This window comes from Tenrec ecaudatus, chromosome 9, assembly GCF_050624435.1.
Source record: "Tenrec ecaudatus isolate mTenEca1 chromosome 9, mTenEca1.hap1, whole genome shotgun sequence".
Classification (NCBI taxonomy): Eukaryota; Metazoa; Chordata; class Mammalia; order Afrosoricida; family Tenrecidae; genus Tenrec; species Tenrec ecaudatus.
The window spans coordinates 141,676,370-141,692,521 of NC_134538.1; the positions used below are offsets into that span (position 1 = coordinate 141,676,370).

The 16,152-nt window shown below is 43.3% G+C and overlaps 1 protein-coding gene across 15 annotated transcripts in view; it reads right to left on the bottom strand.

The window, feature by feature from the left end:
* Positions 1-5,563: 5,563 nt before the first annotated feature.
* The window catches only part of CADPS2 (calcium dependent secretion activator 2), a 520,508-nt gene continuing 509,919 nt past the window's right edge, over positions 5,564-16,152 (bottom strand). For all 15 annotated transcript variants that reach the window (XM_075557705.1, XM_075557702.1, XM_075557700.1 and 12 more), the window contains 2 exons: positions 11,774-11,878; positions 5,564-5,844 (listed from right to left, as the gene is read on the bottom strand). In XM_075557705.1, the coding sequence (XP_075413820.1) occupies positions 5,674-5,844; positions 11,774-11,878 (276 nt within the window). In that variant the 3' untranslated portion in view covers positions 5,564-5,673. The remainder of the gene's footprint in view (positions 5,845-11,773; positions 11,879-16,152) is intronic.

The following is a 16,152-nucleotide window of genomic DNA, read 5'->3' on the forward strand; positions in this document are numbered from 1 at the left end:
TCCCCCCTCCCTCATGAACCCTTGATAATTTATAAATTATTATTTTGTCATATCTTGCCCTGTCTGACATCTCCCTTCACCTACTTTTCTGTTGTCCATCCCCCAGGGAGGAGGTCACCATGTAGATCCTTGGAATCGGTTCCCCCTATCCAACCCACCCCCGTCTACGTTCCCAGTATCACCACTCACACCACTGGTCCTGAAGGGATCGTCTGCCTTGGATTCCCTGTGTTTCCAGTTCCTATCTGTACCAGTGTCCAATCTCTGGTCTAGCCAGATTTGCAAGGTAAAATTGGGATCATGATGGGGGGGTGGGGAGGAAGGAAGTATTTAGGAACTAGAGGAAAGTTGTATTTTTCATCATTACTACATCGCACCCTGTCTGATTCGTCTCCTCCCCGAGACTCCTCTGCAAGGGGATTTCCAGTGGCCTACAAATGGGCTTTGGGTCTCCACGCCGCACTAGCCCCCTGGTTCATTATGGTAAGATTTTTTGTTCTGATGATGCCTGATACCTGATATCTTGAACACCTCGTGATCACACGGGCTGGTGTGTTTCTTCCATGTGGGCTTTGTTGCTTCACGGCTAGATGGCCACTTCACGTTTTACCTTCAAGTTTTTAAGACCTCAGTCGCTATATCTTTTGATAACCAGGCACCATCAGCTTTCTCCACCACATTTGCTTATGCACCCGCTTTGTCTTCAGTGGTTATGTCAGAAAGGTGAGCACCATAGAATGCCAATTTAATAGAAGAAAGCATTCTTGCACTGAAGGAATACTTGAGTGAAGGTCTAATGTCCTTCTGCTACCTTAATACTAAACTTATAAATATATGCACATGGATCTATTTTCCCATCCTCATATATATATTTGCATATATACATGTCATTATCTAGACCTCTATAAATGCCCTTTGCCTCCCAGCTCTTTCCTCTATTTCCCTCAACTTTCCTCCTGTCCCACTATCATGCTCAGTCCCCACTGGGGTTTCAGCAATTCTTCTTTGTTACATTACCCTTGATCATGCTCAACCAGGCCTCCCACCCCCTCCTCACCACCAATTTGGATCACTTGTTGTTCCCTTATCCCTGGGTTTATTATCACTTCCTTTCCCCCACCTCCCCCTCTCCCATGTCTCCCTGGAACTGTAGGTCTTGTTGATTTCTCTTCCAGATTGTTCATCCAGCCTATCTGGTTTAGACAGTGTTTGCAAGTTTTTAAGACCCTAGGTGCTACACACAGAATGAGGAGATAGAACAGAAACACTAAACACATTGTTAGACCAATTAAACTGGGCAATCTCATGAACCCAGGACCCTAAATCTCCAAACCACGGAACCAAATCCCATGAGGTGTTTGGTTGCACACAAAACGCCCCAGGAGCTAATTTTTGTTGTTGTTGTAAATATAATCTTCACCCAGTTTTTACCAATTCAACTCTTTACAGGTATACATCTTACTGCCAGCAAGTATAATAATCTGTGGTGCAGTCCTACCCTTAATCCATGGGATGTTTCCAGCATCATGAATTCCCATTCCCTCCTTTTCCTCCCACCTCTGGTAGCAACAACAAACTTTTATATCTATATATTTTCTCTTTTTAATAAAATTGAACTCATTAATATTTCTCCTTTTATGATTGGTCTATTTATTCACTCAGCATAATGCCTTCAAGTGCCACCCATCCTGTGGCACTTCATTTCCCTTTCTAGCTAAAACGTCTTCCATTGCATGTCTGGGCAACATTTTTATCATCCAGTCATCTGTTGATAGGCATTTAGGTTGATGCCACAGTTGGGCGACTATAACTGACGCCGCAATAAACACTGGTGTCTAAGTCTCTGAGTTGATGCTTTCGAGTGTTTGGCGTTTTCCATAATGAAGGTTCCAGTTTCCTTTCCCACAAGTAACAGGCAAGAGTTCCAATTTCCCCGCTCTTCTGGCTAGCAGTTATTTATCTTTTAATCATAGCCCTCCTAATGGGAAGATAACGGTATCTCCAATCGTTTTGATTGGCTTCTCTCAGATGACTGCTAACACTGAGCATCTATGTGTTTGGGAGCCATCTGAATGTTCTCTTTGGTGAAATGCCTACTCCAGTTCTTTGCTAATGATTGTTTTTGTTGTTAACTTATTGAAGATTGTATATACACACATACACGGAAACCATATGCCTTACAATCTCATAACACACATATTTACACACACACACATGCAATTAGATTGTAAGGTATGTGGTTTCAGAGAAACACACACCAAGTCAGTGGATTCCTCTTCGCTTTTTTTGCTAAGGATTTTTAATGAGCAAAATTATGTTCTTTAGGAGGTCCCATGCCTTTGTCGCTTGTTGCCTGTGCTTTTGTGATTACATTATATAATCCATGGTTGAAATCTAGGCCTGAAAGTGTTGCCCGTTTGTTCTTTTAAGAATTTTACGGGTTTTGCTTACACATTTAGGTCCTTAACCCGTTTTGAATGTGTTTTTGTGTAGGCTACCACAGTGTTGGTGTGCTTGTTTTGAGCCAGAAATGATTTTCTCTTCAAAAATTTTGCAAGACACATTAGGTTTTCAACTAAATTCCTTAAAAACAAACAAACAAAAACCTACCAAAAAAATGCCACGCAAACTTTTAAAGATTAACAACACATAAAACTTGGCTTCTTTTCATAAGCAGATGATTTGACTTTCATCCTAAGAGTCTCAGACACCAATGATTAAGCCATTTCAAAATATTTAAGCCATTTCAAAATATTTGCTGATATTTTTCTGTGCAAACTGTCCACCCCTGCCCCCTTGCCCCTGCCAAATGACTTTTCACCCCGGGAGAAAGAATTGGAAGGTCCAAGAAGTTGTTCCACTTCTAATGTTTCCAAACTTGAATCTGTCTAAACTCAGGGGTACTTCCATTTGCTTTGTATTAACGTACTGCGTTTGGAAATTATTTTTGAATGAATGCAGAAGCATAACCCGCCAGCATGATTTCAGAAAAAGAACAATACAAATTCATCGAGCAAATGTCAGGCCCAATACTATTATCTTTCAAAATTCTAGCAGGAAAAAATAACGAATGGTAACGCATACAAGTGAAACAACACGGAAAGGCAAACCCATCCCCATCATGCCGACTCTACACGAGAGGACAGACTGGGCCCCTGAAGAGTTTCAGGATTGTGCATCTTCCTGTAAACAGCCTGCCACTTCTTTCTTCCGCAGCACTACCGGTTAGCTTGAATGACTGCCCCTTTCAGTTAGCAGCTACTTGCTTAGCCACCGTATCTAAAAAGCTTCATAGTAACTAATCACATCAATGCTTATTTCTCAAGAACTAAGAGAGTTTGTGATTCGTTCCCCTTACTCACTCTTCTTGTTGGGTGTCTGGTCTGAACCCTGGGACCCGGACTCTGCCCCCAGCCCTCTCTCAGGCTCTCAATCACTGCTGTTGGAGCCCAGGTAGGATAGCCACTGTGTCAACTCATTTTTTGAGAGTCTTCCTGTTTTCCGATTACCCTCAATTCCATCAGTCATGATGTTTTTCTCCAGGCACTGTTCTCCCTTAAAAAAATTCTTTTATTGATTTTTTAACAATTTCACTGACATACAATTCACATCGTTCAAGAGTTCAATAACATTCGTAAAAGTTGTGCAACCATCTCCTCTCCCAATTCCAGGATATTTTCTCTTCCTTGGACTCCTTGTTAGCTCACCACTTACTGCTCACCCCCCTGCCATGTCCCTTTGAAACGATGAATTCCGTTGTCGCTCTAGTTTCACCTATGCTGGGTTTCACACACAGAAAAACATACAGAACCAAAACACAGCACAGCACAAACAGCCCAAGAGCAACGGCAGAATGAAAGGAAGCCAAAGCTCAGTTGCGAACAGGGCTGAACATATTAGAACACAGGGAAAGGTGTCATCATGTGACCTGTGACTGCAGCGACCCAACCTCCGAAGCACTCCCAGAGCAAGAAGGTCCATCTGAGGCTGAATCTGAATGGGGAAACTGTGGATCAGTTTTGGGCTTCCAGTGTCATCCAGAGCCTTCTAAAGCAGTCTTCAGAATTTAGCCTCTAATACAGTTATCCCCTTGGGCACTTGTTCTTAATAACACGCTTAAAGCACGTGAGATGAAATCTCATCCTTTCAGCTTCTGAGTATTTTCGCTGTACTTCGTCCAGAACAGACTTTTACATCCCTTTGGAGGTTCCTGGTATACAGCCAGTAGTCTTTGCCAACACCCTAATTCAGACGCATATATTTTGTAATTTGATCTTCCTTATTCATTGTCCAGCTTTTGCAAGGAAAATCACCCCTTGGGTCAGGTGCCACCTTAGTCCTCACAGTGACAAGTTTGCATTTTAACGTTTTAAAGAGCTCTTTTAGAGATTTGTCTAATGTCATCTGCCATTTGATTTCTAGATGGCTGCTCATTGCTGACTGAATTATTCATGTTCAATAAAGATGCACACTATGTGACTACGTAGTCAAAATTCCCCACCTTTATGGAAACATTGTAACTCTTTTACCAAACGTGTGTTTACTAGAAGGAGCTTGGCTATGTAGTGTATACATTGGGCTGCTAACTGAATGGTTGGCGGTTTGAACTCACCAGTCGCTCAGCAGGGCAATGAAGAGGCAGTCTGTTTCCAGAAAGACCTCAGAAACACTATGGGGAAGTTCCATCCTGTCCTGTAGGATCACTAAGGGTCAGAATTGAGTTAACAGCACTGGGTTTAGTTTTTGGGTTTGTACAGTAAGTAAAAAATTTTTTTACCCATTCGAATGAGACAGAACTAAATAAAACAAGACAGACAAACAAAAATAACACCAGAGAGGCAGCTAGTTGGGCTCTTTGAACCATGGAAAATGGCCCTGGCTGCCTCGAAATAGATACAAGTCTAAGAAATACAGAAGTGGTCATGATCCAATAGATCTTTATTGCCTGCAAGCTGTTACACGTAGAAGAATGTAGTTTGTCGATGGCAGCATACTCACTACCCAACACCTTGGGATTGCGTACATTTGGAAGAAGGTATGCTCAGGAGGGAACAAGACACAAGCCCATCGGCAAGTCTAGTCTACATTTGGGTGTGGCTCTCCTTGAAGGCCAGAAATACATCCGCAGACCCACTCAGAGTACTGAGAACCAAGGCTAAAGTTTTACACACATTCCAACAATGGCAAATTAACGACGAAACAAAGCTTGCACATACATTAGAAACTGGAAGGCGCACACCATCGGAACAAGGATATACGATACAGGTGGCCGAGTGATCGGAAGTGGGTTCTTCTCACAAGGTTGTTCTATGAGGAATACGGGTCTCGTTTTACACACAGGACGGTACATGGGTGTGACTATAGGGGCGAACAAACTGGAAAGAAAGGAGATCCAACCCTGTTCAGGTTCCAGGAGCAGAGAGCGCGAAAGCTCAGTTTAGGTGAAGCCACACAAAGGAGAGTGACCTTATCCAAGCAAAACAAGCCCCAAATATACACAAAACCCCCCAAAAACAAATGAAAAACTTGGCATTTCCCACATGGCTTCTAGGTTTCATTTTTAAAACATGGGTTGAAATACAAGCTTTTACATTTGGCCAAAACCAAAAAACGGAACTATGAGGACAGGGGATAACATCCGCGAGCTCAAGGTCCCCCTCCACACGGTGCTGATCATCCTTCTTCTTCATCACTGTCTTTCATCGTAATGCCCTGAAGGCCGCCTCCTTCCGACACCGAGGCCGTGGCCTCCTCTACGGTCAATCGTCTGTGAAGAGTGTCGTATGTCTTACTGTTCAGTGTTCCTTCCAACACACCCTGCAGTCGGAAATCCCTATAGGTTTTCTGGGGAGAGGAGAGAATTTCTTTAGATAACGTAGATTGACATATGTCCAGAGATAGGCCGAATATGAATGTGCATGCACTCAGTTGGCTGGTCAAAATGGCGGCATTTGTCTCAATGATCTACCACTAGATTCAGGTGCCTGGCAGTCATCCTGGTGGAATGTTTCTAGGGAGAGAGGGGACCTTGCATAGCACTCTTCAAACACTGGGACGGAATCAAATTATGGCTATCAGGTGACAAATCAGGAAACCCCCCACCTCTAACTATTGCATAGAATTCACTATTTGAATAACCCAAAGCATAAAATACAGGCATATGTGCATTTTTTGTGTGCAAAAGCTGCTTAGTTTTTCTATTGAAGAGTCTTTCCTTTATATGGAAAATCGATTACATTTAAAAATATATATTATTTTAGGGGGAGATATGTGGGAAGTAAAGGCTCTAAGCTTATTCTCAATAAGATAAATTCCCACTCGTAGTATCTGTAAGCATTATAATATTTTATTTATATGGACTACTGGGTAACTGGCGATGCTGTGGCTTAAGCCCTGGGTTTCTAACTACTGAGGGAGCAGTTCCAATCCACCAGCATCTCCGTGGGAGAACGACAAGACTGGGTATTCCTATAAAGAGGTACAATCTCGCTGCCCCATATACAGTCACTCTGAGTTGGTGTTGACTCCATGGCAGTGCGGGTTAGGCTCAAAGGTCTCTATGAGTTTTGATCTTTCCATTAGAGATTCTGTTGGCATGTGACATGCCAAACTCTGACAAAAAGCTCCCACAGATGGGTACGTAAACACATGTTTGCATGTAGAGTCTACATGTTTGCATTGTAGACACAGGTTTATATGAGATACTCTGAGGTATTATTTGTCAACTACTAAAAAGATCTTGTTTCCATCTTGGTTTAGAAAAATAAAAGCAACAGCAAAAACATGCCCACAAAACACAAAGTCCCATGGCACTTCAGAGTTGTACCTTTTGCCTCATAATCACTTAAAATTTATATATATATATACAAGGTTTTCAATGACTAGATAAACCTTAGGTCTTTATTACTAATTCTTAAGTTGGAGAGGGGAAAAAAATCTCAAATTAGATAAATAAGGAAACAAAGAATAAACGAAAGTATCCATTCTGTGGAGGCCCTGCTAAGACCTTATCTGCCAATATTCTTCTACAGTGAAGATTGAGAATTGTGAATCGTGGATACCAGTGAACTGGCACAAACGTGCCAGCACTTCTCCATTTGCCAGTTCTGTTCTCAATGTTTGTGGGTAGCCATTTGGTTTGCTTGCATTTAAAATAGGTGGTGTTGAGGCGGGGGAGGGGAGGGGGGAGTCACAGAAGAAGACAGAAAGATGGTCCTTCATGGTCCAATCTCACAACTCCCATAACTGGAGCTGGACATTCAACAGGGAAACGTCATGGGGAGATGTCTGATCTGAAGGTGCTTTCTCCTGAGATAGAAAGTGCTAATGCAGAGCATTTTAATCCCCTCAATAAACACACCTGTCCTTCATGAACAGACGGGTGGGAAAAAGTCCAACCACCATGAGGGACTGGGAGCAGTGGTGATTTCCACATTTTTATCTTTCTTTTGCCTTCAACCTTATAATGGCGCATGGAGAATCAGTTCAACTTTTAGAAGTGGTATGTTAACAGTAGGATGAAGGAAGAACAATATATATGTATATGTATTTGGAAAATAATTTGCTAGAAATAAAATTCATAGTGGTGAATTAACAGTATTTGGGGTCGTGCCCATTACTTGCTCCAAATAAATGGAATGCTGAGGAACACCGTACGGCCATCTTTAACAAGCGGAATTTAGGGGAAGAGTTATTTCTTCCCCTTAAAAAATCAAAAGTACAATCATGGAAATTTTAACAATTTATTTTATGGCACGCACGTCCCACCACCCCCACACTCTCTCTCCACACTGTTACGTGTCTGAGGAGGAAGGTGGCACGGGCTCACACGATGATTTGCGCCAGAGTCCGCGAGGCAGCTCTGCAAAGTGCATCTAGTAACTGCGTAGAGATTTGCGATCGAGCTTAGAACAGTCTTGTAGTTAGACCACAAGCATATCAAGTGTATCAAATAATAGATGCTGCCTCTGAGATATACATACTGACTCAGTGAGTCAGACGTTCCTGTTTTGGGGGAATGCCTTTCCTTAGCCACAGTTCAATGATGAACACATTGTCCAGGGCCGATTTGCATGGTGGATTTCAAGTCCTGGAAGGTTTCTAATTTCCATGCCATTAGAACTCTGCTTCCTGAGTTTATGTCAAGCAGCAACCAGTGATGTGAGCCTCAGGGCAGGGGTCCCGACAGATACCTTTCTCTCTTCAGAACTTAAAGAAACGTGATCGAAATGAAGATATCTTCTGTAACTGCCACAAAGGCTGCTTATTTACTGTCAGGGGTTCAATTCTGACTCATAGTGACCAATTAGGGCAGGGTGGAACTGCCTCCTGTGGGTTTCTGAGACTTCCCATCTTTAGGGGAGTAGCAAACCTCATCTTTCTCCCGCAGAGTGGTAGGTGGTCTTGAACTGTTGAACTTGTTGTTAGCAGCCCAAAACACAACCATTTACATCAAGGGTCCTTCTAAGTCTTTATAAAAGAGCCTGCCAGAGGGCAATGCCCTTTTTTTTTTTTTTTTGTTCTCTGAACAAAAGAGGCAGTGGGTTGGTTTGTTTTGGGTGCTGATGAGTTGATCAGACGCCTAGAGATATTGTGTGTCACAGAGCAGAACTGCCTGACGGGGGTTTTCTTAGTTCCCTTTACGGAAACAGACCTTCAGGTCTTTCTTGTGCAGAGCTGTTGGGTGAGATCAAACTCCCAACCTTTCTCTTAGCAGCGAGAGCTTAACCAATATGGCACCAGGGCTCCGGAGCCACAGAATTCCCTTTAAATATCAGAGGGTCACTATAGAGAACAGCCATGCTTACCCTTCCCCTCCCCAAATAAATCATTCTGAGGTCAAAACTTCACCAGAAGCGTCATTGTCTTAACTCTCCCTTGGAAAGCTTACAGGCACTTTTTTTTTTTTTGTGCACCAGGAATGAACCATTGAGTGTCTATGTGTATTGATGGCACAAAGTTGTTGGTCATATAAATCTGGATGGCATCTGGGTCTCCATGGACATGGAAGAATGGCAACCAAAGCCTTGTGAATGGTAAGCACGCCATGCTACAGGTGAGGCGTTTGCCTCTTTGGTAAGTGCCCCCTGGCCACCTCCAGGCCAAGGCTGAGTGACTTGGATGGAAGTACATTGCAGCCTTCACAGTTCCATAGAGGTGCTGCTCAGGGGCTTCCTACACTCAAGGGAAAATGATCATTATGAACAAAGCCACCCAGCATTTGAAGAACGATGATTCGACATAAGAAATTTGTTAAAAGGCTGTTTCTATTCTAAGAAGAAGAAAATAAATTATTAGAACATTAATTTATTACATTACTGCGATTTTAACTGTGAAAAACAATCCTTTTAAATGATTCACAAGTATCTTATGATTCGATTAAATGCCCAAGAACACTTTGGCTGAGCTTGGAGGCCAGAGTGTGCCAGTTAAAACCTGGGCCAAGACATATTTATGAAATCCAATTTCATGTTTCTCAGTCATGACTACAATGAGAAATATATTAAAACTAGAAAATGGGATTGGCTTAGGGGGCCAATGGAAATAGCATGGTCTAACTTATAAGCATATTTTTTTTATACAACATTCACTAATGCTTGGTTCACTGTGGTGACATGTGGAAAAGTAGTGGACTAATATTTTTAAAAATGCGGATAGCTATTCTAAAAACGAAGAGCTTTGACCAGGGTACCTGATAGCACAGTGGTTAAACCATCAGCTGCTAACCAAAAGGTCTGCAGTTCAAAGGCATCGGTGCTCCACAAGAGAAAGATGCAGCAGTCTGCTTTGGAAAAGATGACAGCCGTGGGCACTCGTGGTGGCCGTTCTACCTGACCCTGTGAGGCCCATTAGGAGTCATACTAGAGGCCCAGGGGTTTGGCTTTTGGGTTTAAGAGCTTTAATAACATATCACTATTAACATCAGTTGACTCAACATGCAATTTTTCATATTTTGAATGCAGTGGATCTTACTTTGAAAACGTGGCTGGACCTAAGGGTAACCAGGTGACCATTAGTCACAGCTCAGACTGCAACCTTATCACACGTATATATTTAGGAGGCTAGCACAGCTTATCCCGAGTCCCTTTTATGAAAAACAAACTTCATTTGACAGCTCTTCAAGTCACATTTGTAGAAACAAGGAAGAAGCAACACAGAAACCAAGCTCAATGAGAATGCATCGTTTTGTGGTTTCAGTTTCTTTGTAAAATAAATAGCACCTGGTAAGAAATGGTTGGGATCAAAGGTATTCTGTCCATTGAAATATTCTGTGTAGTTGTAGTATTAAAAGTTATCGGTGGCTATAATTCTACTTGCTATTTATGGATAATCATGATTGCTATTCTTGCGACACCCTGGGTCTAATGCTGTGTTTCAGTGGATTTGCTCGTTTCTAGCTTCAGAATGGCACTTTGCTACTCGCGGGCCTTTCTAACCTGTGATGACTTGTATGTCTATGGCACCGAAGACTACGCGCTCTCACCTGACTGGAGAAACAAAGGGAATTATGGGAACTATTTTACTGTGGAGAGAAACATTCTTTTGATGATATAATACAGTGCCTGCTTGCCATCTGGCAGTGAGTCAAGTTTGACTCATAGTGGCCACACAGGGCAGGGTAGGGGGATAGAACCGCTCCTGGGGATTCTGAGGCTGCACAGCTTTCCAGGAGGATGGGGAATCCTCGTCTTTGTCCAGAGGAGTGACCGGTGGCTTCTAACTGCTGCCCTGGCCACATGTCCCCCACGACACTCCTAGGTCTCAGCATTCCCAGGTGTCACATCTTCTGGATGGCTTGTGGCTTGGTCTCACCCTTTTAATTTAGTAAGTGTGGGGAGGGGACCAATAATGTGCATTTTCTACATGTTTCCAGGTGATGCTGGTGTTTGACCATGAAAGACACACTAAGAACTAGTGTGTGTGTGTGTGTGTGTGTGTGTGTGTACATGTATATACCTACATATACACCACTACTTGATAAAGCTGATCAAAATGAAAGTAAGGATCCTGTGTTACAAATAACAGCTGACATTCAGATCTATCCAGTCCTCAGGTAGAATCTGTCTTGAGAATTGGGTCTATTTAGGGTGAATGTGCCCCCAGTGTAATCTATACATATGAAATATTACTTTGAATGAATATATAGTTATAAAGCCTTTCCTCACTCAATACAACATAAAGATATTGCCTTTTCTCTTGAAAGGCAAAAGGCAAAATAGCATTGGGTGGGGCAGGGGGCTACTGATAAGGCTTCTGAGTCAGTAGTTTGGAATGGTCTCTGATACTCAGATTGATTATATCTCACATGCAAGAGAGTATGCTTGCCATAAACTGAGGCAGTTAAAAATTCATATAGTAAATAACTGAATCCCTTCTACATGCAAAAGCAGTTCAAAAAAGCCCTGTAAGCATGCATGATCCTATCCACCTGAAATAGGTGCATTGTGGAAAACAACAACATTTCTATCATTCTTGGGGGCCTACTACAATCAGGTGCATGGGCGATAGTGTATAGACCTTATCTCAAGGTGTGCTCCCTTGCCAGGTACACGTTTGAAATTCGTGAAATGCAAAGATAGAATGTTGCGGTCATTTAATACTGTAGCTACAACAGAAAGAAACAACCCCAAACCATGGCTGGTCAGCCAAGCCAAGGAGCACAACGCTGTCTTCACCCCCAGCCGCGCCAAATACAGTTTGCTTGCGTCTCCAGAGCTTGCCACCATTCTTCGTAGCTTGGTGGGCAAGTCACATCCCAAGACATTTTGTTTACCTTCACAATCTTGATGAGTGTCTTCAGTTGGTAAATATGAAGCTGGAGGTCTAATCTCTCTGCCAGCCATGCGCAAATGACTCTCATGGACGTGCTGTACCATTGCTGGAGAGAAGGGAGGGGGTGGGAAGGAGGAGAACAAAAAGGAAAAACAACACACAGAAAACCACCTCTGCAGTCTTCGTTGGGCAGATTTGGTAATGAGAGGGTAATGAAACACTCAGCAGTGACCGCAGATCAGCACTTGAAGTCAATAGTGCTGCAATTTCCTGCTCACAGAACTCTCTGTTTGCCTAAGTCGACCTAGACTGTTCTTTACATGAATTAGCATCCCAGGCTTGCAGCTGTAACATATTCATGGGAAACAGTGTTTTTGCACTTTGCAGCCAGTGACCTGCTTTGTAATTTCTAGGTAACAATGGGTATTAAATACATGTTAGGGGGCTGAATGACCTGCCAAACAGCAGGACAAAATGGGAGAATTATTTTCAAAGCACAATTTCCTATTAACCTGCTTGTTGTGTGGCAATCAAAGATGCCTTATGGCACGAGGCATTCGTCGATTCGCAGGAATAAAAATTTAAAGGTACCATGGCTAAAACAGAACAAAACAAAAATCCCCACCCCCTCCAGGCTCACAAAAGGCTGCTCCCTCATCAGACCTTTACCTACTGTTCTTAAGTATTTACCAAAGTGTCCTATGTATTTATTTTTAATGTTTATGGATTGATTTTTTACCAAGATGTTTTAAATGGAAGTAATAATAAAGATTTATTGAGATCTTAGGAGGGAACTCTTCAAACTGTAATTCTTCTGGTTTCTAAGGATTCCAAAAGTGAGGCCAACGGATGAAAAGGGCCCTTTTTCTTTGGCAGCTATTTGTGTTTGCACTGTGCGTTCTGAGTCTCCTGAGGGAAAAGCTGAAATTCTTCTCTCTTGCAATGAATGTTATGCTGGCCATCGGAGAGGAGGGCACTGTGTTGTGATACTCAAAAGAGGACAGTCTGTCACTCGTGGAGGCATTTCCAGAGATGCAGGGACTGTGTGCTGGAGAGACAAGGCTCAGGTAGCAGCATGACAATAATATCACCAGTTCACACAACTGTGAGAAAGAACCAAGTCTAGAAAGCCCTTAGGAAATGAAGTTGCTCCTTGAAAGAGAGGCAGCACTTGCGCCTTGTTCGTACACAAAGCGACAATACAGATCACCCCCCCACACAAGCATGTGATGTTTCCAGGCACTCAAAAACAGGAAGGACAAACAACAACCCCAACTACCCGAACACCCCATGTGTCCATCCCTCCCTGTTGCCCAACAGAAAACTCAACTTCCAGGAACCATTTCTAGTGAATCAGGTCTGAAATTCTTCCTGGCTTGATTTTATTCGTACCATCCTAATAAACTTGAGTGTAATAAAGAGATGGTATTTTCTGTATAAGTGGAAAAGAAATTAGTTTCACATTTCTTGTCCCACAATTTTCTATTCATGTATTAGCAGGCTGAACATACGTGCAAGAAATGAGATAAACCAGTTAGCAGGGCTGACTGATTTACAAAACAGCGCATCCCGGGGCAGATGAGAACGTCAAGCTTTTGAAAGGCAGGCTTTTGAAAAACTGCAGAGGTTTACAATATGTTGCTCATGGACCTAACTTTGCTCCTTTATGAATGAATACTTTTTCCAGGATGTGTTAAAAGTATCAGAATTGATGAGTTTTCTAAAGTGAGACGCCACTGAGACCAAACAGCTAGCTACTGAATCCGACACTCGTGCTGATCAGTTAAATCACAAAATCCCTCACAGGCTCTTAAGCTTTTGCCATGACTTAAATTCTGTATTCCAAATTTAGAAAAAAAAATTGCAGTTTCACCTTGCTGAGCTCAATTTTACAACAGGAAAAAAACCCCACAGGGATTTGTGGTCAGGCATGTGGATTTTGCCTTTGACCACTCTCTGGGTCATATGAAAGCTACAATGTGGGCCTTCAAGTGACAGTCTTTCTGAACGAGATGATGGAGTTTTCTTTGGGGCCGAGGAGGAAGACAACACTGTCGCATAAGATGCTAGCTAGGTCATCTGTTAGATTGTACGGTTATGCTACACACAGATGGTAAAGCTATGAATTTACTGGAAAGAAGAGTCCTTTCAATGACTCCATATATACATGTATACATACATATAAATATAATTTTGTCCTTAAAATTTCCTTCCACGCTTTAAAGGTAATTTAATTTCTTCTCACTGCAACATTTAAATGACACCAGTGATTAACGGATGATCAAGAGGACAACAAACATAACACGGACACTATTAACATGACGCCAAGAGGATACTTTCAGAGAAAAATCATTGGGGACTCAAATGATCTAAAGGCAATGACAGAGTCCAGGCATGAGGCACGAGAAGTACCACTGACTAAAATGCAGAGGCTTACTTTGAATTCAAGCAAGTCATTCAATATGAAAAACCCTACATGACAAAAAAAAAAATCTCCATTTTTAGGTGATTCTTTCAGCAGAATCAAGGAAATACTGGAAGGAGAGCAGGAGCTTTGCTTCACTCCGCTCAGTTTATGCTGCTACCAGCTAGCTATGTAGGGCTAGCAAACCCAACCCAAACCCACCCCCAAAACAAACAAGAAGAGAGACAGAGAAATCCTGCTAGGACAGCTTCTTTCTGGAACCTGGTGACACACACGCCACCACGCATCAAGCAGAAAGCTTGCACTTTCCTATTCCGAATGCTATCCGACTGCTGTGTCTTTTAGGTGCCACGCCTTATCCGTCCCAGTTTTTCATCAAGAGATGAAAGCAAAACAAAAACAGCCAGAGATGGGCAGGCCTCATTGTCCCCATGCCCCCTTAACAAGCACCATTTAAAAAGGGGGAAAGCGCAGTGCATTTGAAATGGGCATGAACGATGGATCGGTTCCTTTTGGAAAAGCGAATTTCTTGAAACAGCCTAGGTGTCCCTTCACAGTTCCCCGGACAGGGGGGGGGGGGGGGCTGCAGCCGCTCGGTGGGCGCCCCGGGACCGTTCCTTCCTGGCTTTGGGCGCACAGGCACAAAGCGCCGCCGCGAGCCAGCCGCATCCAGTGGACGTCTTTCCCCCTCTCCCTGCCTACAGCACTCCACAGCAGCCGCCTGCCGCTTTACCACCGCCACGAAATACGTGGTCTTTTCTTTTCGTGGTTCATTCAACTCCTGTAAGGGCATGCGTTACTCCGTTCATTTTCCCGAGCCAGCTCCTTGAGAGCACAAATAAAAGAGAAGGCAAGGCTCGGGCTGACTCTGAGAGACCCCTGTATTTATTCGCACGGATTGTGCATGACTGTAGACTGGTAAATCACATTAGCAGCCCGTCTCCCCATCAAGCTGCTACTTGCTTTCCAGCCCTGGGAAGGTTCAACAAATCAACAGGAGCACGGAAAACAGAACATCAGTCTAATCTAGTGTTTAAGGTGCAGTTTTCAAACCCAATCTAAGAAGATCTTTAGAGCAAGCAACAAGCCGAAGGGCCCAGAAGGTGGTATTGACAATGAAGGAGTGTTGAAATATTGAGAAGCGCAGCACTTGTGCATTTTTTAATAACAAGAGGGTCAACAAGGACACAGCTCCCTCAGTGCCAGGAGGTGCCACTGACTATGAAAATTGCCACACCGCCGCTCTGAGGCTCGCAGTTCATCAGCCCCCTTCAACACCCTGAGCCCCCTCAGAGGACCTTTAGTCTTGAATTAACAAACCGAAGCAATGAAAGAGGGTGCGGGCTGAATGGCTGGCATTGATCCCCAACCGTGTCAGCTCTGCTACAGGCCTTGCGAAACTCTCGCCATTGTCAATGGAAATTGACAAACCTCCTCTCCGAAATAGCGCAGCTGAGCTGCCTGCTCCGCAGCTGGAAAGGGCTCGGCGCTGGGGCTGGGAGTGCTCACAATGGAGCAAGCATGAGCTCTTTGTCAGGCCCAGACGGGGCAATTTTCTAACAAGGATTAAAGTTGTTCCTCCGCGGTGCTGCTGAAAAGAGATTTAGCAACATACCGTGCTTTCTTTGCAAGTTAAAGAGAAGTAGTTAAGGAATTTCAGGCTGCCGCTGATGAGGGGCAATGCAAAACAAATATATGAAATAGTCACAATTCCCCATCCGGCCTAATGTATGACATTTTGAGGATGATTCCATTAAATATAACACTTCTCGCCTGAAAACAAGCACTTCATGGTTATTTTGGAAGTTTTATTAAAAGACGACGCCGCCGAAGAAGAAAGTCCAGCTGCTGGCCGCATGCAATGAGGTCTCAATGCGGACTGATGCACAATGCCCGGAGCCCCTCAGCCGCTGAGGTGCCTAAATCTGGATCCCGGACGCCCCAGGGCTGAGCTA